At 32.8% G+C, this 26623-nt stretch overlaps 1 protein-coding gene across 1 annotated transcript; it reads left to right on the plus strand.

Moving 5' to 3' along the window:
* Window positions 1-783: 783 nt before the first annotated feature.
* LOC131845590 (jmjC domain-containing histone demethylation protein 1) lies at window positions 784-24047 on the plus strand. Its single transcript, XM_059194670.1, has 21 exons — window positions 784-918; window positions 2097-2323; window positions 9473-9584; window positions 11226-11390; window positions 12023-12158; window positions 12671-12798; window positions 13584-13733; window positions 14450-14623; window positions 14894-15053; window positions 15419-15554; window positions 16022-16145; window positions 17012-17102; window positions 18236-18390; window positions 19011-19109; window positions 19840-19939; window positions 20286-20455; window positions 20808-20981; window positions 21436-21572; window positions 22007-22295; window positions 22839-23005; window positions 23347-24047. Exons 1-21 carry the CDS (start codon window positions 871-873, stop codon window positions 23462-23464), a joined length of 3060 nt encoding a protein of 1019 aa, XP_059050653.1. The 5' UTR covers window positions 784-870; the 3' UTR covers window positions 23465-24047.
* The last annotated feature ends 2576 nt before the right edge of the window (window positions 24048-26623 follow it).

Genomic DNA, 26623 nt, shown 5'->3' on the forward strand with positions numbered 1-26623 from the left:
CAAATCAGCACATGCGCGCAACCAAGTGTTCTCAAGGTGAGGCGGAGGGACAGTACAAGCAAGGAAAACGGAAAATGAATTACAAAGTTGGTCAGGAAATTTAAGCAAATATAATTAAGACCCAAAGTTTTTTTGTCGGACGATTTCGAAAATACGTTATATTTATTTTGGAGTTATTATTACGTTATATCACATAAGTATCTGTTTGTTAGTTGTTTATACCACATTTCAAGTATTGTTACAAATATTCTTAACAAAATCAGATTATATAGGTCTAAAAATACCATATAAAAATATTAACTGGACAAGCTTACTACATTCTATGAAACGGTAACGTTAAAAATTAATTTCCTGCCAGTTAATCTCAAAATAACACAAATATTGTTCTCAGCTTGTAATATTAATACCTACGTATACCCTATTTACTTTTGTAAACGTGAATTTGACTGACAGTTTTTCTTTTGTTTGACGTTTACACGTGGTATATATAATCACAGAAAGGACCATAGTTCCATCGGTTACATTGTAGAATATTTATTGATATTATATTGTAATTTAAAGTTTCAGTCATGTTGGAAGAATAGTCATGTTTACGGTATTTCATAAAATAATATATACTTTTTAGTACTTGAAAATTGTATTCACGATGTTTTAAATACTCCCGCCATGAGCGTTGATAAATAAACCAATAGGGCGTTATGGGTTATACCAACATAAAAGTTTCACTCGGAGTGATTGCTCGCCGCAACGTTGGCAGCAGTGTCTACTGTTGCAAATGGTGGATTGCGTTACTTTTTCTCGTGCTCTGTGTAAAATATTTACGTAAAATAGTGTTAATTTCGTGGTGCAGTGTTTCTGACTAACGTAAACATGTCGGAAACACTGCCAAATAACAAAAAACAAGTTGCAAGGCAGCTGGTAAGTGTTTATTGTTAATTTTTTACGTATTTAGTCCCGGGTGACGCCATGGTGGCTTTATCTGGGATCACGTAAACATGAAATGGTGCATCGCTGCATCGTGTATCGATTTACGAAAGTTACTATAATATGATGAAAATATATTTGGAGACAAGGTTGTTAGTAGTGATGATCGTCATTGAGGGTCATCGGACTCTGTTTTTTAGCGATCACGCTGCTCGCGACCGAGTTTAAAACGCGGCGGCCGTATGCATTCGCGCATGCGAGAAGGTGTTAAAATCTATAATAGTTTTTGAAATCGTAGCATTGCGATGTATTGAAAATTGTATGAGCCGGATAGGTGCGCACTGTAGAGAAGTCGGTGGACATATTGGGCTTCTGGTAGGGACGAAGGCGTATCCCTCCCGCGGCCGGCTGTGAAGACAGGCTGCTGCGAGCGTGCGCCGTGTGACCACACGTCGAGCGCGCTCCTAATCTACTTTATTACTCGACTAATTTTCCGTCACACCGAACTACTACACGATGTTGAGACCGAAATGTCTAAATACACTGATTATACATCAACATGTATCCTCAATTTTGAGGGCTCTTTGTTTCGATCCACAAAGGGAAACAGTCGTTTTAAAGTTTTATTGTAATACTTAAGTTATACCTACTATTTGTTTGCTTGTATTTCTTTGGTCTTGACTTACGTTAAAAAATTGCCAGTGCCACTATAAAGCAGTATATAATCATATTTAATGTACGACAAAATAGGACAGAATATTTATTGTTGAACATAGAGTCACCTCTTGAAAAATTTCAGATGTGAAAGTGCTGTGCACACTTTTTTATTTATTTCTTCATAAATCGTTTAGGAAATGAAAACTACACTACTAAGCAATCTGATCATGATAAAATATTTAGGTAGGTGCCTACCTACTTAGACAGTAATCAATATATAGTTAAAGATTAGATATTTTAACAATAACTATAAATTTTTGTAACAATTTCTAAAATCTATATCTAAAGTTTTCTTATATTTGGATATTGGATTGATCTCACTATTCTAAATAAGTAATAATAATACTGTATTATTTATTATATAAATTATAAACATAATGCTTTCTATACTATAACCTAGTAGAGTTTTCATTATAACCTATTATATCAATGAAAACATAATTTTTGGTATACAGAGAGAACGCAAACAACGGAAACTCTACTCTGATGAATGGGCTCTTGGGGATGATGAAGCCGAAGGTGGTCGTGGGTTCTCCCTCGCAGATAAATTGGAGAGTCCTAGGTTTGAGCATGCTGGCTCTGTGATTGAAATGCATGGCTCTGAAATTACAGTGTCATATATGCAAAAGAATGGATTCACTACTCCCCTATTGTTTAAAGAAAAAACAGGATTGGGACTGAGGTATGTATAATTTGTTGTTTTTTTTTATATAATGAAAAATATAAGTATCTTTATCCTTAACTCAATTTATAATGTCTATATATATATATTGCTAATGTCATTATTTATTGGAGAATATTTATATTATTCTTGTAGAAAGTTTACACAATAGCAAATAACATTATGTTACCTATATTATCAGTTCACATAACAAATAGATATGAATATTTAAAATTAACCACTTTATTTAAAATTAATTATTTACATATTGGTAAACTTTAGTTATTTAAATGTCTATTTAATTCTAATATATTACAAAATTACAAAATGAGAACTAAAATATTTGAGTTGAGAATAATTGAAATTAATAAAAAGCTCAGAAGGGTAGGAGTGTTAGTAAATATTTATTCATAATAACATTGAATGGAACGTCATTTTGACGACGGCCCGCAAAAATATTCTTAGCATAAAACTTGTAAATACGATAATTTGTTATAACGTGCAACCAAAAACGCAAACGTATTCATATTACGACGCCTAATATAAGCGAACCGGCTTCTGTAGCGCAAACGCTACCATTAATAAGTCTTATAAAACTAAACCCTAAAACAAAAAATATATATTTATTATTGTAAAATGGTCCAGAGATGAAACTACAAACCTCAAACGGTTGTTACAATCGTGGTTTTTATTTACTTAGTAACTATTTTAAAAAACAAAGTGTATTTTTTTAAACAGTTCTAAATTAATAATTCCTGGGCCATTCTCGGTCTGTGGATCATAGATTACGTCACACCTTTTTAGTATCACCCTTATAATGGTGATCATTACTAACTTGCCCATATTTACTCGAGCTTATTTTAATGAACATAGCTGGCGGCGAGCCTACCGATGTCTTTCATATTAATTCAATATGTTAACGATGTTTATCTTTACGCGGAAATTAAAATTTATTTTGCGGCAACTGAGTTCTATTAGTGTTAAACATTAATGGTCACGACCCTTTAATGAACTCATCAGTTATCAGTCATAGAAGTACGTATTTAATTTACTTAAATGACATAACATGTACAGTTGGCTTAGAATATTGCGATATGTTTTCGAAATAATATAAAAAGAATTTGTATTTTATATTTCATGTTTAGTACTTAGAAAATGTGTTCAGTTTAAAAATAATAAAGGTGTCTCCAATCTGTCATGATGAAATATTGTTTTTGTTACGCAATAGATAATGCAATATCTAGTGATGGTATACTATATAGTTTTTTGAGAATAGCAATGCAAGGATTATTTTCTTCACAAAATCCACACTAATATTATAAATTCAAAAGTGTGTCTGTTTGATCTTGATAAATTGCATCACCAGAATCAACGAAGTTGGTAAGTAAATGGTGTCGCACATGTTACATTAGTGGGGCACCAGGGGGGATGATAAAATGAGAATAAGGTCAGTTAGCCCATTGTGGTAATTTCACCATGAGTTTATCACAATGGTTTCCAGGGTGAACCGCTTGGAGGTCAACCTGATATGGTACATTGCTAGAAATGGAGTTATTAATGTACATTACTAACAATCCCCTAATATACGTTTTTTTGCCTCAGCTATTACTAGTGCTTTAATAAAATGATTGAAAGTATATTGTTCAGTTAAAAATTCAAACCCAAGCAATTTCGCCTTATTTACGTGATGTATGCTGGAGAGGGATCAGTAAAGGATGATTAGACGATTAGCAAAACATTACTATTTCTTCAGCATTTAACCATGGTTTCCGGGAGTATTTCGTGGAGGTCGACCGGACGAACTGGATAGTCTAGATACTATTAGCAGTAAGATTACAACTTACGACCCTTTTCTACCACAAAATATACACTCGTAGATTATAGGATGATGATTCATTTAACATGATGTCAAATTTAAAAAGTATCGTTTTATTCTACTTTAGATACATAGTCATAGTGCACGGTATGAGCATATATTTACATCCAAAAAACATACTGTGAGACAGTTCTATGTCGTACTTGCAACTTGGGATGTGACACTCTGTATAAAAAGTCGATTATTTTTGTATATTAATCGATTTTACCATATTTATATTTATTTAATATAATTCGATTTTTCCATATCCTAATGTTTAGGCCCCATGGCTTGTACTTACTATATTCTTTTGGGTACCAAATTTGTCTTGTTTTGTTTAACCAACTGGATGTAAAATTCATCTTAAGTAAAAACGATTATTAATTAATTGTTTTTTAGGAATATTAAAATCGATTATTTTTCACATTCTTACTCGTAACAGTGAATTTTTATATTGTGATTTAACATATTGTAGATGTCAACATTCCATAGTTGTGTAATACAACTTTTGTTTCTCTCCAGCTAAATAATAACGGTTTTAATTAAAATTTCACGATTTCAGGGACAATGCTAAGTTAGTAATTTACTTATAGCTTATGATCAAAGTTTTGGGTCTTTGTCATCTTGAATGCGTAATTTATATTTTATACATAGGTACCTTTTAATAATAATACTTTTTTTACTGTTTGATATTGGATTAGTGCTTCCCGGTTGTGTTAATGGTATACGGTGGTGGGACACCGTTGGAGGATGATATGATAAGCATGAAATTAAGTCAGTCAGCTTATTGTGGCTAAAATACCAGAATTTAATCACGATGATTTCCAAGGTGGACCGCGTGGCAGGTCAAACTGAAATGATTAACTACTAGAATAGTGATATTTAATATGATTATATTATCTGACATATCCGTTATTTCGACAGTGTTACGAAAGTTTTGGCTACGCTTCGACATTTGCTTAGATTTTAATAGAAAAAAATTGCCTAAGCCCTAGTAAATCTCTCGCTTCAAGAGATTCCAATTCCAGAATTTTTCAACTGTTTCTGTTATAATAATATAATTTCTATTCTATTTTATTCTATTCTTTTCAATAATTCAACACCATAACAGTTACTGAAAACACTATTTATTAAAAATACAAAGTTACTTTCAGTTTCTTTCATTATACATATTTAATAATCTTGTAATTTATATCTTTTCCTTCTTTGTATTATTAAGCAATTAAATATTTAATACACTACTATGATATGATTTCAGCAATAAAGTTTCACTCAATAACTCCGAGTCAAGTTCAAGTGACGAATTTTATCACTTTAACTTGACTAGAAGTTACTAATAGAAACTTTTAGCTATACATTCCCTGTCGTACTAAAAGTAATTTATATACATACATTTATTTAAATATTTTCCAAGTGTTATATAAACAAACAAATTACCTGTACATATTGCCTTGTCCGTAGATTACGACGTGATATGTGATATGATACATGAGCAGACTGTTGTGATATGAGAGTGTATGTCATATACTGTATATATCATAGAAGTTAGTAATAGGAAGTAACCTTTTAAACTGTCTATATATATATGAATATATCTTAACAGAATCAATATTAGGAGATTTATGCAATTTAATATTTGTAAAATTTTAAATTGGTAACTGATATTTTTAACGATATTGATTAGATTTTTCAATCAATAAAACATGTTGCACTCTTGCTTAAGTTTGTTACCACCACGGTCAAACTTTGTGTTTCAATATTTTTATATGTTAAGAGGAAGGTTTAGGTTCATAAATCGTTATAGTTTTGTGCAAATTATATATAAGTAAATCGCTCGGGGTGAAACCTGTTCGAATCGCTAGTCTTGTATAATTCTTATTCATATTAGTAGGTAATCAAGGAAATAATAATTATAAAACCGCGAAAAAGTTATGATAATACGATTTGTGAAAGAATCATGTGGTTTGCTGATATAAGGTATACATACATGCATATACAAGTCTACTCACAATGTACCTATGTGTCGTTCAATCAGACCAGTAAATTAAATTATTTAATATATATTTTATTTCTATGACCTGAATCCGGACTGTTAAGTTAGAGTCAGAGAAAGAACAATAATTTAGGCAATTTTAATAAAGAAATCGTACTCTTATAAATTTTAACCAAATAACAGTTATATTTGCGAAAACCGCACCCAAATCTGAGATTTCTGATTTTCCATGTACAGACGATTACTTCTATTTTTATTATAGATGATCAAACCTTATTATATATAGAAGCAGACAAATACACAAATATTAACGCATATACTCATATATGGTCCTACCATATTGTCTGCATTCCCTACTACAGGCTCTGTTTATTATACATATTATATATAAAGATAAGGATTTTAATTTATTTCTTTAAAAAGTTTTGTAATACCAAAACGCTTACATTGTTCGTTAATGTCTTTAAAGATCTATGTTTTTATCTATCTATTACAAAGTAAAAACATGAGAAAACGAATTTTTAATATTTATTTACACGAAATTAACAATTATTAAGGTATTTTTTCAGTTTTTATGCATTCTTTTGGAGAAACGGAGTTTGATTTTGAAAAGAGTGCTAATAGCAATAAGTCCACCCATTGTACAAAATTTCAATACAGTTTAAATGAATAAATATGTTCTTCTATTTTATTAAAATATTTACATATAATATATTACTAGCTGTCCCGGCAAACGGTGTTTTGTTATATTTTAAGTACTAATATCGCTATACAACCAACCTCTATTTTTTAAATAGAGGTTGGTTGTAGAAGGGTGAAAATTTGGGGTTGTATGTATTTTTTAATGCCACATTATAAAAAATAAAAAATATACTCAAAAAATAAATAAAAAATGTTAGGGGTGGAAAACCCTTATCACTTAGGGATATGAATAATAGATAGTAGTCGAATCTCAGACTTACTGAATATGCATATAAAATTTCATAAAAAGTTTCGGTAAATCTGTATACACTGACACGAGAATATTATATATATCACCTCCGTCACATACGCTGTGCGTACACCCGAAAATAAGGACTAGTTATTTATAAAAACAAAGACAATCAGTATGAAATATATATTAATTTCATATTGATACATTTAGGTAATATGTATGTGTTAGTCAAGAAATGATTCATTAATTTGCTTAAGAGTGATAAAAGTAAGATAAAATCTACTTTATCTTACTTTTATTCAAAATGTACGCAGATTTGGAAACGCATACGTCATTGTACTACTACTTCCACTAAGTGTTGAATGTTTGAAAAGTATTTGAATTTTCATGCTACTTTAGCATGTTTACTGACTTGCCGTGAACCATTTCTTTATATAGGTGATGATTTCTACTTACCATCAGGTGGTCCGTCAGTTAGTATAATAATCTCATGAAATATATATGAAATCCAATCGAGTTGATAACTGTGTTCTCTACTCCTTTACGTCCTTATAAATGCTAATGTAAGGATATTGTACCTCATTACTATAAGACTTCAGTTTAAGGGTGTGTACCACAAAACTTAATAAATGAGCCAATTGTAGGTTATTGACATGTCCTTGATTGTCGTGTTTGACATCTTATCATTCATTTATATAACAGCCCCAATGCACGATAAATACTACAGCAATATGTTTAGGTATTATAGAAATTAGTCGCATCAAGTGTATTTATTTATATCATATATAGGTGCTTATTTTGCGTTATCAAATTACCAACCTCCGTAAGTGTACGTGGAACGGATATCAATTCCAGCAAAACAAGCTCATACAAAATGCTTTGTGTACAGTTTTTGTGCTTACTTTTATTTAAAGCTAGCAAACTGCATGGTACTTTTTAATGATTTCTAAAATTGATGATGCAACGTTCGTGGTACTGCTTTGCCATTGTTGAGCACTGTATCAAGTGTCATACCTTCTACTTATTTTGTATTTAGTAGTTTCACTGCCATATCTGACCCTTCAAACCGGAATGCAGCTGTAAGCTGCTCGGTGGCGGAAACAGTTGAGACAAAGGTCAAAATGCATAGTCTACTGGTTTTTTTGGGTACTTTTATTTATTTATTCATTGACATCAAAAGCTTTATAGTTTCCAAATATGCTCATTTACGAAGATTACATGTACATAAAATTACATTTTACTTAAGTAATCTATTGGCATCATACGAAAATGTAACAAACTACGGGTCTTATAGGTAACACTGAGCAGTAATTTTTAATTATTTCTAATTATCCCAGACATACTAGGAACTTAGTACTGGTCTTTTTTTTACTATATATTATCATATAAGACATATTGAGCTAATAAGCAATTCTTTAATATTTGTGCCTAAACCTCGGTGTTGTAGACGAACAATTACTTTGCAGGTTTTGTTTAATAAACCAGAAAAAAAATATTAGAAATAGAAATATTCTTTATTTAATTAAACTTAATATTAGCACTTTTAATATCATCAATCATTTTTTACTACTCATTCGGAACTGAGACTCATCACAAGAAGGAGCAAGAAACTTGCGTGTTACTCTTTTAAATAAATGTTGTTTATATGACATATTTAAGAATTACGTGTATATTATGGCAATGATGTTTATTATTGAAAAAGACTGTCACATCGCCTTGTAATTGCGTGTTGTAAATGTTATTAATCTATACATATAAATAAAATTTGAGTGTCTGTTTGTAATATTGAAATAACCGTTTTTTACTACAAGCTTATAACTATAAATATGTTACATACACCAAAATATTTTGTTTTTAATTTTTGTCTCTCTGTTCGTCTATTTGTTCCGGCTAATTTCTGAAATGGTTGAACCGATTTTGACGGGACTTTTTTTGGCGGGTGGCTGATGCAATGAGTAATTGAAGCTACTTTTATTTTAAAAAAATATTTTATTTTAGAAAAATAAAATTAAATTCCACGCGGTCGAAGTCGCGGGAACAGCTAGTCTTGAATAAAAATGTAACATCACAAATCAACTACTTACTTTATTTCAGTAACATACAAAAAAAAATTAAGAAACTATTCCAAAGTAACAATTCAAACAAAAACCGCACAGAGTAGTGTATAACACAACAAAGTTAAATATGCTAACGCTAAGATTAAAAATGAATGACACAATATTAAATTTATTTCAGGCTATTAGGCCCATATTATAAATACCTTATAGATTAAACAAATATATTAACTAATATTATTAAACTAAGATATTGTAATTGTCTGTGTGGTCACGGCACTGACGACGACGATTAATAAACAATATCCAACAGTAACACGTTTCCCGTTTTCAGAGTCCCGACGAGCAACTTCACCGTGAACGATGTGCGCATGTGCGTCGGCTCGCGGCGCCTGCTCGACGTCATGGATGTTAATACACAGAAGAATATAGAGATGACCATGAAGGTACTGCTTCATTAGTGATTAATCGTTAGCGCTCATTCGGGTCCGTCGGGGATATCCGTCAATTGTTCCGTATCGTAGGCTTCACGGAGTCAGTCAGTTAAAATGCTACTTTAAGCTAAAATATCTTGTCGATCATTAAGCTAATGTTATAATAAGAATAATCTATAGATTACTTTTTAAATGCTGTTTTTTATTAGTGTAGGGAATTTTATAAAAATAATAACGATACGATACTATACAATAATGATAAGTCTCTTGATTGAAAAGTTTTACAGAAAACCAATAACTTGTATATAAGCTGTTGACATTGTAGGTACATTATTATTACTCGTATACTTTTGTAAATAGTCTGAGACCAATATATATAAACAAAATAATTAATTCTCCTATGAATGGAGGTCAATATTCGTAGGTGTAGATTTATTTCGGTCAAAAGCCAAACTTACTTTTTATAATGTAATACTTATCTGATGACAACTGTGGTGCAGTTTTGGGCTCATGTATTGCGTAAATGAAGCTCTATATGAAAATTAAGTACGCAGTTTTCATTCTTAATTTTAATTGTTCCTGAATTATACACATCAGTTAACTTTCGTGGACAATGGATTAAGTTTGAAAAATACTAAAATTGATTTGTATTTATCGGTATTGTACTTAGACACGTAAATGTCGATTCCTTATGGAGTCAAATTAGGATAATTAGATATTTTTATAAACTAGTTTGAAAATAACGGCCAAACGGTTGTCTAGAAGTGGATCTATCACAATAGAGTCCCGTTTATTTTATAATAGTTGCTCCCTAACTTTTAAGAAATCAACAGAGAAGACATAGGTTTGAATTGCTTCCTGTTTAGAATAAGACTTTGTTACTATTGATGCAACAATTTATATTTTGCCTTTACCTGCGAAGAAAGATGTTTATGAAATAGTTCTATAGTTGAAGTAAAAATATAAACACTTTGATAATTATAACTATTTAAAAAATTAACACATGGTTTTGTACACCGGATGACTACGTTTATCGGCGCAATTATACGATATTTTTAAAAATGCAATGTACTTTTTGTCCTATTCGACCCCGTGTGCGGCGTTCGGTAAAACAATATGACATAATAGGCACATGAAGTTGATACTAAAAAAATATGTATTTGGAAAGCTGTTTTATTATTTGAAGAATTGTTAGATATATTTTTTTATTAATATATTCATTATAGTCAGTTCTTAGTAATAGTTTTTGAATAATTTATTTAATTGTTTGGAAAGTTTACAAAAAAATGTGGTACATTCCAGTGTTTATTTGATTGGATAATAGAAATACTTTTTAGGGCTGTGTGTATATCGCGGTTTAAGTAGGTATTTAAGTACGCCGCTCTATATCTATACAACGTGGAGGGTGACAATTTATTTTATTTTCAAACAATTTAAAACATAGTATTGATTTTAGTACTAATTTGGCTACATGGCACTTCTACTCTAAATAGCATCGTATATGCACTAGTGTTCGCTGAACGGCAAGGAAGAATTTCTTTAAAGATATTAATTTTTGTATAAGATCCTTCATAGACAAAAATTAATCTTTAAAAAAATTAACTGGACAAAATTGTGTTGTGAAAAATAAAAGGTTTTCTTTTTTTTTAATAGGATTGGCAGCGTTATTACGATGACGCAAACAAAGAAAGGCTTCTGAATGTAATATCGTTGGAGTTTTCGCATACAAGACTCGAGAACTATGTGCAGGCGCCTCGTATAGTCCGACAGGTTGACTGGGTTGACACTGTGTGGCCACGGCATCTGAAGGACCAACAGGTGAGGCATATTAATACACTTGTACAGTCGCATATATTATATTGAGTTCATTTGTTATCAATATAACCACTCCAGTATTCGGAATTAAGCGAGTTTATATTTTTTATTATTTGATTAGATATGTATATAATAATAAAAATAATCTTAAGAATCTGTAATAGACCCTGTAATAGACATGGATAATGATATTTTGCTTGATTTGATTTGAATTCTTGTATGTAATGTATAGAAGAATATCTAATACAACTATATATTTATATATCACTGTGATACTGATGATGAAACGGAGTTTTCATATTAACTACTTATTTTTACGTTCTTTTTACTAATTTGTTTTTTTAAATCTGATTTGTTGTTAATCATTTACACTGATGTCATCAGACGTTTGATTATGTAATACATTTCCAAATTTCTTATTTTAAAGAAACACCGCGAAAATAAGTATTTATACCTAAACCTATTGTGTACAAGGTAAAAAGGGATTCATGTTCATGAGATATGTTAAGAACAGATTGTATTTTAAATTTCAGTCTCTTTTTAACAAATTTTGTGATTATTAATTACTTGATAAGTTGCCAACCCTAAAATTCGGTTTCTATCAACTGTCATTGTTTTACGTCTTATTTTTTTAGACTGAATCTACCAATGCTCTGGACGATATGATGTACCCTAAAGTACAAAAGTATTGTCTGATGTCTGTCAAAGGATGCTACACTGATTTCCACATTGACTTCGGTGGTACATCTGTGTGGTACCATATATTGAAAGGTAATTCATTTATTTTTATCTTAATACACGCAGGTAAAGCTATGAAGTTAATTTAATATATATATTATCAATAGAATATAAATTATCTTCTATTTTTTTTACCATTTATAGAGAAAATAAGGATGATTAATCTTGTTGCTACATTTTTAAATGAAATTTGATTTTACTAACGACGTTTAAGCATCGACGAGGGTGACTATTCGTTAGAAAGATGATAATTTGAAACAAGAAAATATATTATAGTTTACTAGATGTTTCCCCCGCTATTTTGTCTGCTCTTTAAGATAATGGATGTAATATTATTTGTAAAAAGTAATATTCATTTTATATATAAAAAAAAAAGTAAAATTATAGTATTTGTTATTATTTGGCGGAACATTAATAATATGTAGGTAAAACTGGAAACATCCATGTAGAGCGGATGATAGTTCTCTACAGTGTTTCTTGGGACAGGACTTTGGTGATGATGAATTTTTATTGTAGAGTGTAATTCTGTATTATTCTTATTCCAGGAGCAAAGGTGTTCTGGCTGATTCCACCAACTGAAAAGAATTTACAGCTGTATGAAAAGTGGGTGTTGTCTGGTAAACAGTCGGATGTGTTCTTTGGGGACACGGTAGAAAAGTGTATTAGAGTCCATGTGAGTATGAAACACATTAAAAAGTATATATATATAATAACAATATTTATTTCAAGAAAAGACACTTCACATGAGAAACAACTTTACAAATATAGATCTTAACTTAACTTAACCTATGACAGTTAAACAAAGTGGTCAGTTGTGTTTATTTACAACGGTCTCTGCACTAAGCATAGCTTGTATCGCAGGGGCTAGACTATATTTTTATATATTTATTCTTTTACTACAATATATTATATCTGTGAGTTCACATTTCAGATACATTATTCATTTAGCGATAGTTTTTATTATGGCTAATATAGTAGGTACTTAACTAGATTAATATGATGAGGTAGCTTATTATGAACCATGTCGATCCCTTTTGAATTATATAAAGAATATAAATTTGTGCCTACACTTTTATATTTCTGTCAACACTCGACAGACACCCTCATTAGTATCCTCTCCAGATAATATAGATTTAAGTTAAGTGTATAAGTGTATGCGGAGACGGAACGTAGTCCACGTTCCGACTCCGCGTCGAATGTACACGTTACTAATAAGCCATGTAGCACACTATCGAATAAACATAATAATGTACAATAAATAGTACAATCATTTCACCCGTATACTACCTAGATACTACAATAAACAATATATTAAGTAGCGACACGATATCACCTCATACATAATGCTACAGTGGTGAAGTTATAACGCGTTAAGAATTATAGTTGCAATTTCATTTGTAAAAAAAAACTTAGAAAAAAAATATATAATTCTTATATATTTTTCAAAATAAATTACAGTTGCAAGCTGGCTATACATTCTTCATCCCGACCGGTTGGATTCATGCTGTTTACACGCCCAACGACTCGCTAGTTTTTGGTGGCAACTTCCTTCACCAGTTTGGCATCGAGAAACAGTTGAAGATAGCACAAGTCGAGGATGTAACAAAGGTAAGAAACTTCACAAGCTGACCATCCCAACTTGCCGTGGGTTGAGCAATATGCATAATATTAATACTAAGTAAGGTTAGTCTATAATGTATATACAAATAAAAAAAATCATGAAAATTATATCATACATTGTATGCAGAAGTTATTTAAATAAAGAATGTAATCTATGTGCATCATAATAAAATAGTGATGTGGTGAATATTCGTAACTGTATGTAACACACACTGATAGGTTTATTTGTGCAATTAAAAAGAAATTACAGGCCAGTATTGATAATAGTGATGTTGGCACTTAGTGGATTTTGTTTAATCTAACGCGAGACGCATTGTTTCTTAAACTAATTTGAATTATTAACAGTTTTCTATATCCCATCATTTTACATAGGATATTGACATATAAAGACAACTCAAGAGCGCGATGTCAGTCCATGTTGGCATCGCGCTCTTGAGTTGTTGTACCATATTGGCAAATGGTTATTTACCATGAGGATGATAAAATGATCACAAACTTAAGTGGTAACGGTGTAAACCGACCTGACTTCAAGCTATAATTTTCTTCACTGGCGAGCCGCTACCGTAAACCGTTAGCGCAGGCAGAGTATTATTTCATTGTCATATCTGTCATAAAGAAACCTTCGGTTCATACAAGGCCTCAGATTGTTTATTATTCCAATATAAAAAGATACCGTTGTAAATGAGTGTTGTGTAAATTGGCAGGTGCCGCAGAAGTTCCGGTACCCGTTCTTCACTGAGATGCTGTGGTACGTGCTGGACCGGTACGTGAGCGCGCTGCTGGGCCGCTCGCACCTGTCGCCGGAGGGCCCGCCCGCGACCCTCGCGGCGCCCGCGGACCATCTGCACCTCACGCAGAACGAGCTGCACGGACTTAAGGTAATCAGCAAAAAGTTTTGAACAGAATATAACAAGGTGCCGTCACCAATACTCGTTTTCAATCAACAAATAAAAGAGGTGGTTTTCAGTTGGATATGTACTATTGTTGTGTTGCCTTGTGTTAGTATTTTTGAAGTATGATTAAATTCTTTCGAATTCGGTATTTCGTTTGTAATAAAAACTATTTTATATTATTTTAAAATAAAAATATTGGATAATATTAAATCTAATTAGAAACAATTGATTTACATGATGTTATGATATTTTCAGGCCATAGTGATGTATTTACATCAACTGCCGGCAGCGCGTAAGTCCGTACCTGAGCTGTTGTCAGATCCGATTGCACTCGTACGTGATGTGCGTACGCTGGTCGAACAGCACCGTCATGATAAGCAGCATCTTGCTGTTACCGGCGTGCCTGTTCTCAAGGGTGAGAACTATTTCTTTCTTTCTATGAATGAAAATATTTAAATTGAATGAATAATTAAATAGAAATATGAATAGTTGCAAAATCAATTACTGAATTTTATGAATGAACATACAGATGATAGAATAAGCGTAGAAGGAGTTAACCATAGCAGTTTACAGGGGAGTCCGTGTGGAACTCAATGTTTCCCAAACTTTTTTGTGCCATGCTCTACATTAGTCTTTCTAAAATTCTTATAGCATAGTCCTGGCATTTCGTACCAGCGACTTAGTACTTCCTGCTCAGTCGGTAGTTTGAGACGGTCCGACCTTTAGGAATCGAGTGTGTTGATGTATATGAGCGTGGGTAGTAAACGAGGCACTGTCCAGGGCCGGAGGAGGGCGCGGCGGGGGGCGGCGAGCGGCGGCAGTCGGGCGCGCGCGGGCCCCGCGGCGGCGGCCGCGCCGGGCCCGCCAGGCCCCGCCCGGACCACGCCAACGCCGCGCCGCGCCGCCGACGCACCAGGTATATAATGATGAGCCGTCATAATATATATATATATAGGCATTTTTGCCCAGACATAAGTCGATATAAAAAATAAAACTATAGTACAAGTAATTTCAAAAAAATGTTTCCGTGTAGGAGAGCCATTATTACTTTAAAATAGATTTTCAGTCAAATTTTAAGTTATAACGAGTATACATATAAAATATCATTTTCTTTAATTCCGAACAACGCTTCACTACCCAACTCTCGTAACGTCTGTATTGCCTTATATTAGATTTTAATTTTTGTTTATATAGATTTCTCTATTTATTACTATTTTTTAAAAAAAATTGATAATGTACATTTTATTAAACTTTAGTAATGAATATTTTAAGTTATTTCTATTCTCACTTACAAAGACATTTTACGAGCTTATATTTTTTTGTCTCAATTTTAAGCTTATACAAATAAAAGTTAAATATAATGTAAACCGTTTAATTTTCCAGATGCAAGAAATGCGAGGCGTGCCAGCGGACGGACTGTGGCGAATGCGTGTTCTGTCACGATATGGTCAAGTTTGGTGGACTCGGCCGTGCCAAGCAGACCTGTGTCATGCGACAGTGCTTACAGGTATTTATTGACTATTAGTTGAATCCTTATATTGATTATACGAAACAAAAACTACTGAACCGAAGATCCAGATTGACTTTCAAAATAATAATAACCTAATAAAAATTTCATAGCCTCATAGTCCCAAGCTAAGCACAGCTTGTGTTATGGGTAGTGGACAACTGTTAGACTGATGTGGGCAACATAGATCTTTTTTTTTTGTAAATGTTGTCTAAAGCGATAGACCATTGAGGTCGTCAAATTAAAAAGAATTACTAAACCAAAAAAGTCAAAGAAATAAGTTTCATCATTCAACTTCAAAAATAACGAATTTCCATATAAACTTTTATTCCCTACTTTATTTTACCCCCTTCATCATCATCATCATCATCTGCTTCTTCCTTATCCCATTTATTTGGGGTCGGCGTAATATGTTTTTCGCTTCCATTCATCCCTGTTCGCAGTCATCGCGTTATTTACTTCCTTTCTTACCATATCATCTTTCACACAGTCCATCCATCTTTTTTCGGCCTTCCTCTGCCCTTATAACAATCCACATTCATATGTAATTTATTTTACCCCCTTAAAGGTAACAACTTATGAAACTTTGAATATCGTATTTATTTTTATTTAATCAACAGCCTAAAAAATATGTTTCAAGCTTCTAGCTTTAAAAATGGCGATATTTACATACAAACTTTCGTCTCCCCTTTCAACTCTTTTCATTTTAAAAATTAGTCTGTTCTTCTTCAGGGTCTAGTTTATGTGTATCAAATTTCATTTAAATCGGTTCAGTAGTTTAGCGTGAAAGTGGGACAGACAGACAAACAGTTACTTTTGCATTTATAATATTAGTATTAGTAATTGACGCTGTTTATTGTTGACAGCCCATGTTGCCTGTGACGGCGTCGTGTGCGGTGTGCCATCTAGATGGCTGGATGCAAACGCCAGTCGCGCCGCAGGCAAAGGGTAACTCTGGTAACTAACTCACAAACATCATATGTGACTGATAACATTAACCATGCTTCTATGTAATCATATAATACAGAACTATCATTAATTATATATTTTTTTACATGTGTAGTTATGGATCAGATATACATATCTATATTTAGAGTATCTGGAATACTATTGAAGCGGAGATATCTAATGTACTTGATGAGTGGGAGGTATTGAGGGTTTTATGAGGAAAATTACAGAGATAAAAGAAAATGCGACTAAGACGATAAAGATATATATATAGAAAATGACGAAAAGAGTACGTCAAAAAAATAAGACGATCGCTACAACTATTTTCAGATAATGATTTTATAATGTATTAGTATACAACAGTGTTGTCTACATATACAAAATGTAATGTCGCAAGTTTCGTTATGGTATTGTAATAAAACGCGTGGTAGATTATTGATTTTCATATACAAGCAGTATTTTTTAGGTTTTCTAACTACAATAACTATTGCCTTGCACCATTCTCTTCATTTTTTATTATTAATTCATTATATTTTTCTAACAAAAGCCTTTTTTAATAATTGAAAGTTGTGGGTATATTATTGTCATTTTGTTTTCATAGTCATTGAAAAATATATTTAAGTGTTTGTATTAACATATTTTCTGTTTAGTCATGCTTTTTATTTTGTAAATAATGCAGTAAAGTATTATGTTCATATTGCATATTTTTTTAAACTTTCGCAATATCAATACTATATTTAATCGTGTCTTAACAGGAATAATTTTATTGTAAATAAGGTATTTATCTTTTTCTTCGTACTAGATCGCACAAGTAGTGGTAAGCTTGTGACCTTAATTAACATAAAATTGTTCATATTAAGATCCAGTAACTATATTATAATGCGTCCTTTTTTAAATCTATTGCATGGAAAAATAGTATTTGTCGTGTACTATTGTGCATTTATTATATTACAGTTAAAGAACATGAATGCCTGAGCATACTGCAATATAATAAATACCCATTTCAGAGGCCAATTTTAAAATAACAGAAAACCTTTTCTGTTTTTTTTAAAGAATTGCAATGAGAATTAGCTCGCTTTGACATTTATATTTTCTAGTAATGTTTCTTTCAGCATGTTAGTCATGTAATTTGTATTGTCCAGGACGTAATGGGCCGTCATCTCTACGCGAGTGCTCCGTGTGCTACAGCATCGTGCACCCTGGCTGCGTCCCGCCCGGCGGCCAGCTCAACGAAGATCTGCCCAACTCCTGGGAGTGCCCCACCTGCACCACCATGGGGCTCAACCACGACTACAAGGTAATTAGCGTGACAATACATTCATAGTAGGACACTATAGTATGTAATATGGAGGAAATTTCTCAAAGTGTTAAGTCCTAAATAAAATAATAAAGGTGCACATTGCGTGCACCTTTATTAGTTCACTCTACACATATTTATAGGTAATGCTATATTACTACTATTACATGTAAAAATAATATTAACTAAAGTTGAATGCTATTATGCCTTTGTTCAGCAGTGGACGTCTTCCGGGCTAAGATGATGATGATGAATGCTAATTCAAATTCAAATTCAAAATATCTTTATTCATGTAGTTCTATTACAGACTTATGATATGTCAAATCTACCGTCAGTTTGGAATGATTTTGAGATGAGAAGAACTGACAAGAAACTCAGCTCATATTTTTTTTTAAATGTTGTACATATTTACAATAATACAATTTCATTTAAATTCAAATTTGGGAGAATAGAGTGACCTGCAGCAAATGCTATTGAAAAAAAAAACAAATACTCTAATCAGTGATCGCAACCTGAACAGACCCGTCCCTATTAATATATAATATAGTTGACCAAGTCATCAAGCAATTTGGTCAGGCAGTATAAAGTAAAATATGAACTATTATGTTGTATGATTGCAGCCACGACATTTCCGTGCGCGCCAAAAGTCTTCTGATCTCAGACGTGTGAGTGTGGGCTCGGATGTGAGCCAGCTCAGTCAACATCATAGCAGCTTACAGGTGTGTGACAATTTATAATTTTTTTAATAATAATAAGAAGAACGTAATATAGTTTATTTTCTCCACAAAAACATTTACATTATATACAGTTATACAGCTATTTGTGCATGTCAATGTTAATGCTAAAGTACAATTTTGTGGAGAACTGGTGCTGGAATATGACGAAGTCACTGATCATCTTTCCTTCCAGTAGATCTTACGTTCTAAGATTTGTATTAAAAGTGGGATATGGCTATTATATATAAAAGACACAGACTTTATAAAATGATGACAGTATGTTAAAAATGTAAAAGTATCTAACAGAAAAAAAACTTGTATAACTGGGTCTAGTTATAAAATATAAATCTTGAAATTAGTGAAACATGGATAAATTACCACTAGATACAGTATAATATTTACAGTTTTAGTAGTTAGTTTGGCTTTCGGTGGATTATGTTAAGTGGTACATTAATAGTTTAATTAATTTAAAGTAACTAGAATGGGGAATGCTGAAGGTAAGCTGCAACTGTTAACCAACCTATATAGGTTGATTAACAACACTACGGACAGCATTGGTCGTAACGTGATGCCTATGGCATCCTTTATATGTTGCCTTTCTGAAGAACAAAGATGTAACTTCTGTAACTTCATTGTTACCCTATCAATTATACCCCGGATGGACAGAGTTGTAGGTAAAACTTATTATTATATATCCAGGTGAAGGTACGATTATATATTATTTGTTATTTAGAACAAATTACCGGCACCGGCGGCGGCTTTGGGCGTCAAGTCTGAAACGGGGTCAGACAATGAGGGGAAGAATGAGGTGCCACATATTAAAACTGAAGAGGGTGAGTCTGGACATATTTTTATAATTAATCTCATTTCACATTATTATAATTTGATGAATTAAAAGAAAGACTAAAGATATTGAATTCAAGGCTGATTGACACCAAATATGGTGGTTATACTTTTGATTGGCTCTCTGGTAATGAATACACTGATAACAAAACAAACTAATTCGAGAAACGCGGTGGTCTAGTTCCCTGTCACCTTGGAATAAAGTATCCGGTGAGATATGGGTGACCCAAGTCTTGAATTCATTATGACGTCAACAATTGCAATACCTGTGACTAACTCATCTGGTATAACAATTGTCAAGTTATAATAACAATAAATTAATACCTATGGTTACAGATATAAAACGCGAAGACTCTGTTTCTGGTGGCGAAGGTGTGGAAGGCGGCGAGGGTGGCGCATGGGAACCAGCCGCCAAGAAGCGCCGGCCTTCCGATGAAGACGACGCACCTAAGAAGCAGGCTTTGAGGACGCATCACGCCCTGCAGCTTACACATCACACCTCAAAGGTGACCACTATTTCCACTGCCAAATAATCATCTGTATATACCAGAGGAATATAGCATAATATGTGTGTATAAGGGCTTAGGGGATTGTTAGTAATAGGGGCTGGCTTCATTGGTAGTGATGTATGATGTAAGTGAATTAGTTCTACACCTAGTTAATTTGCATTATAGGCATTTAGGCCTAACTTCATACTCAACTTATCATCATCCGTTGCGTAAACACAGTCAGGTGCACCATACCATTATCATCAATTTAAAAAAAAGTTAGTATTCGGGAGCACCATTCCATTATCACCCATTAAAAGAAAAGTCACGTAATGCCGATTACATTCATAGTGAACCTTACATTTCGCAGGTGTTAAAGAAACCGTTGTATCCCGTACGGCCGGCGCCCCCTATGAGCGCATTGGTAAACAACAGTGGGTCCCCGTGGCTGGACCGTGAAGCCATGCTGCGCGTGTTCGCCAAGCTACTGCCCGCGGAGCTAGCCACCTGCGCCCTTGTATGCAAAGCCTGGGCTGAGTACTCTGTGAGTATAATTAATCAGTACCAAATAATTGGATTATTTGTCATTCAGTAAAGACAATATCAGCCGTCGGTGACATTGAGTATTTTAACAGATGGTCATATAATAAATTTGAATTTGAATAAATACCCAAGGATAATTGGTAATATATAAAGACGACATTTTCCTTTGCCAAAAAAGTATATCGCCGCATCTATAGCAATTTTTGTATAATCAACTAAAAGTCCTAATTTAACCAACATAAAAAAATTGTGAGTACACATTAGGTGGTCAGTGATGGAAACACTAATAAGTCATCAATTTAATCTGAGAGTTAGTTTTATATGCTCCTTCTGTGTTGGATTAAAATATCCTATTGTGAAATATGGGTATTTAATCACAACATTAAAAGTTTCTGTCTACCCAACTTGGGATTAAAGGATAACCGTGTAATATTCGCCTTACATACGTTTTATAGATGGATCCGTCGCTGTGGCGTAGTATGTCGTTCGTGCAAGTGCGAGTGTCGGCCGCGCAGCTCGCTGGAATCGCGCGACGACAACCGCTCTCACTCGGCCTCGAGTGGTGCCATCTTGCGCGCAGGCAGCTTGCGTGGTAACGACCATCATCAATCTATAATGACAAGTGGCAGTCACCTATATCAATATTGCAAATTACAATATATATATATAAAAAGCCACTATGATTATTTTATTTTCTTATATTAGAACATATTTCGTTCATTACATCCCGAACTATTGAATTGAACCACATGGGAAAACGAAACTGACATAATCTAAATAAAAAAATACAGCTGAGTTAAAAAGAGTTTTAAAAATATAGTTTCATTAATAACATTTGCCGTGTCATTTTTTTACCCTTGAAATGCTACAAATATTGACATAGCCGAATGTTGTAAACTCCGCTTAGTACGTCCTATTTTTAGTAATCATTTATTTTTCATACAAAGAAGTTTTATTGTATAGTAGACAAAATCGGGTCTTTCTAAATATGAGCATCTGTACTAACGTGTAATGTTCTCTATGCAGGTTACTAACCCGTCTGCCGGCGCTGCGGTCTCTTTCATTAGCGGGTTCACCAGCGGAGGCGGCACTAGCATTGCGGTCCTCTAGTTGCCCACCACTCACGTCACTGGATCTATCGTTCGCGCGGTGCTTGGACGATGCCAAGCTACGTGGTATCCTCGCACCGCCGGAGAACTCCCGGCCGGGTGGTGGTGCACGAACTGGTGCTGAACCTTCACGGCTAGCAGCCCTGACGGTGCTGCGGCTACCCGGCACGGATATCACTGACGTCGCCATGAGATATGTTGTGCAGGTGAGGTTTGACACAAGGAAATATATTGTGGAACTGAAACTAGGACTTTTGCAAGTCTCTTGGTCGTCCGTAACTTGGAGTTACGATTTCTAAAATTTTGGCCAACATGAACGATGTATAATTTTTTTTAATATAGAAACAAAGATGACAAATTTAGTCTGCAAATAAATGATATGGCTAATATAAAAATATCGTCGAGAGTAATTTATTTTATGCAGAAAAATATATTTTCCTATTTGATACTATCATTATTATTAATATTACAACACGTTTTCAAATTTTGAACATATTTTGAAAGGTAAAATACCCGTGTCAAATAATAGTAATCCAGGATAGTAGTCATAAAACTAAGCAGTACTTGTACTGTAGGAACTAAACAAAAATATATATTTCTTTAAAACCTAGAAAACACCGAGACTATTACAAACAATCATACTTATGAATACATTTTTTTTTTGTATCGTACGAGGATTTAGCTAAACCGCTGGACCAAGGTCGTTTAATATCAGAAAGATGTGAAGTGGTTCTTTTGTTTTGCTATAGGCTCTACCGAAGCTGTGCGAACTAGACGCATCTTCGTGTGCGCGGTTGACTGATGCTGGCGCGGCACAGTTGGCACACCACGCTCTGCAGCGTTTGTCTCTGGCCGGCTGCCGGCTGCTCACGGAGGCTGCGCTTGATCATCTCGCGCGATGCCCCAATCTCGTCAGGTATGACCTCATTTGCGTTATTCTTACTCCCTTAGTTTTAAATTTTTAAGAGTATCACTGTAAGGAATAACAGAATCTAAATGCCGCTTAAATCACATAGGTTATATAATTTACATTACAAAAACCCAACCAGTATCCATGATACTGGTTGGGTTTGTAATTTATGTGTGTGTGTGTATATATGTTAATGTATATAATATTGGAAATACGAAGTATGTCTGTTTGTATGTCTGTTTCGTACCTTTCACTAAATTAATCTCAATGAAATTTAGCTTGAAGATATACTGAATAGACGGCTAAATTGTATCATAAATAATATAGAATTTGTAATTTCTTCATAGACTTGATCTCCGACATGTGCCTCTCGTCTCCACGCAAGCTGTGATCAAATTTGCCGCCAAGTCGAAGCACAATCTCCATGTAAAGGACGTGAAGTTGGTGGAGTTGAGGAAGACCTGATCAGAAGACCAATCTATGTTGGCAGATACCGCCTGAACCTGTAGTGTAGTCCTCGTGCCGCTGGTTTTGGAATGACAGCCTCATTTTTTATGCTCTGCTGTGAGTTACTCATAAACATATATTAACATCCCAAATCAGAGGCCTATTTATGAAACAATATTCTCGACAATTTTCAATTGTAAATGATGAAAATGGGTAGATTTGCCATTTCCTATGTACCATTTATAAGTTGCAGATGCAAGCTAAGTAGTTCGCATAGTTCTCAATTGAAACTATTCAATGGTATAAATAACTATAACATAATATACATAACTACAAAGTTATATATATTTATCTGTTACAATCGAGAATTGGTGAAGTCCTTACATAATTAAGCCCCTGAATACATTTGTTACCGTAAGAAGTGTATATTAGTCTACTGTTACCACGCTATCTATCGCTGTCTAGGAGACTTGATATAGCGCGTTACATCGAACTTTTCGCCACTTGTACTGTTAATGCCATCAAAATATGATTAGGAATATCACTGATCTCGACCGGTTCAATGACAGTTGAAAGTGAGATTTGTATAGTTTGCAAAGACAATTATTTGCATACTATATATAACCAATAGAAAAGTCAATTAATGTTAAAAACTTGACGTAAAATCATTTAGCGTAGGTTGTTTTTAAAGTATTGACAGCCACGAATTTTGTTTCTATTATAGAAACCATGCAAATACTTATATAATATAAACGTATTCTACAAAAACTGTTATATTTATATAACAGTATTTATATAACACATATATATCACCAAACCTGCAGATTTGATCAAATTATCAAATCAATTAATACTATTCGTCAAATCCAATATTTAGATATGGTAAGAAAATTTCTGCTCCTTAACATACGTTTAATCATTATAAGATATATTTATATTTCGCACAACATATCAGAGCTACATTCCTGAACCATCAGCACGAGTCATTAATGTAGATATTGAAACAAAGACTTGAATAAGCCTATGCTATTGAAAGTGATACGATTTCTAATGTTTAATATATTAGAGGAATTCTGGAAAGAGGAAACGTTAGAATATAATTGTCATTTGATGGAACCAAAAATATTAAGGAATCCAAACAGGATATAATATTTATTTTTTATTTTTACCTGCATCTGACTATATTTTCTTTTGTGTTATTAATTCCTGATTATTTAGGACTGAATAAAATTAAGGTTCCTATTCCACAGGTAACTGAGTAAGTTAAATGAAGAAGGTTGTATTTAATCTGATATACCATATTTTATTATTATTATTATTAACTATTAACATAATTACTGTATTCTGTTTGTTAAGACTATTTGAGATAGAAAGCTACTTAAAGCAATGTCTTTATTCTGTCTGTTTGTAACACAAACACACAGATAAATAGTCAGAATTCTAATAATAATTGTTTCGGGGTTATTGTATATCAATTATGTTGTTAATTCTCCTAATAGTTTTTGGGATAAATCTTTCATGTTCAGACAGTGATTAGTTTTAATTTTATTATTACGTGTACCTGTGGAATTGGCGCTGGATCTTTCAGTAATTATTATGTTCTATTCTTTATTATATAATGTGTTTAATATTTTCAGCAATATGTAAATCAGTGCCAACATAAAATTGTATTCAGCACATTATTACTGCACAATCTAATAATGAGTATATGAGAGTTATGGATATTAATTTTATTGCATGCTGTTGCATTGGTATTATTATATTTTATTGTTGATATGTTTTTTTTTTTGTAAACACGATTAGGCTATTGAGAGGCTTAAATTCTGAAACTAGAAATATTTTATTGCAACCAAAGTGAGCGAAAATTTTAATAGCAGTCTGTTCAGTAATAAAATTTATTCTGTTATAATATAATAATATTGACGTAGGTAGTTTATTAGATATCTTTTTTCTTACTAGCATATTATCTTTTTTATTTTCCAAATTTAAGGCGACGTAAACTTCTTAAGTTAAATGGTATTATTTCTGAACTTTCTGAACGTTTCGTATTGTATTTTCTTAGATCGAATCCTTGTTGAATATGCTTCAAATTACAGGGTATTAAACCTTAAACTTATTACACAGGACAGGGTACATCTGTACATCAGATTTAGTATGGGCGTCATAATGTATTTTGCGACGTCACCGATGCTCAATATATATATATGCTCATTATATATAGTGGACGGTCACTACTTGGTGCCATTCTAATTAAATTAATTTAAAAATATAGCTTGATTTCTACTTGATGCTATTGATATACATTTATTTGTATGTGTTTTAGTTTGTGTTCTGTACTACCTGTGTTTCGTGACGTTGCTCGCATGGAGTAAAGCCTATGTTACTTGCTAATATCATAGTTTTATATGGTGAACTTTTTTTTTAGTTTAGTCTAGACTTTTTTTTTTATTTTTTCTTTTCTCCATTACGAATTAGAAACAAATCTCTTTATAATGAATATAGATAACGAGAACAAGCTGCTCTTAAAATAACGTCGACCACTTTAATCAACTGGCATATTCATTAATATATTTTTTGTGTATATATAATTGTTTATCTCTTAAATCAGATCAAAAATAAATAAATGTTTTAGTTCATGACAATTAAAAATTGCTTAGGTTGTATTATGTTTAGTTCTAGTCGCTTTTTAGTTATAAGGTATTGTTATTATGAATGACTGCGCTGAATACTGTAAATATGAGTAGTTAGTTACTATGAAGCAGAGAAAGAGAGAGAGAGACAGACATATAAAGCTGGTTTCCTCTTAATATAAACTTTTTTTATTTGAAGTCAGTTTGATTTAATTGTTAATAAACTGTGTATACTCTATTTGGATGTGTCCAATAAGTATTTTACTTGTAATATTTTGTTTGTATAGAACATAACTTTGTGTTAATCTATTGGTGTGCATTTGTACCAAATATCTCGTCATAACTTCATTTGCAAATTATACAGGTTTAGTGGTATAGTATACCACACCCTAATAATGGTGTCGTGAAACTAAAACCACAACAATTATACTTATCAAAATTTGGAAGTTTTCATACCGCGTTTAGGTACCGATTTACGATTATGAGTGGTTAAAAAAATATATATATTACTGAATACTTTTAGGCAATCTGTGCAGTTTCATGAGTA

This window comes from Achroia grisella, unplaced genomic scaffold, assembly GCF_030625045.1.
Source record: "Achroia grisella isolate CSIRO2021 unplaced genomic scaffold, CSIRO_AGI_Agris_v1 utg109, whole genome shotgun sequence".
Lineage (NCBI taxonomy): Eukaryota > Metazoa > Arthropoda > Insecta > Lepidoptera > Pyralidae > Achroia > Achroia grisella.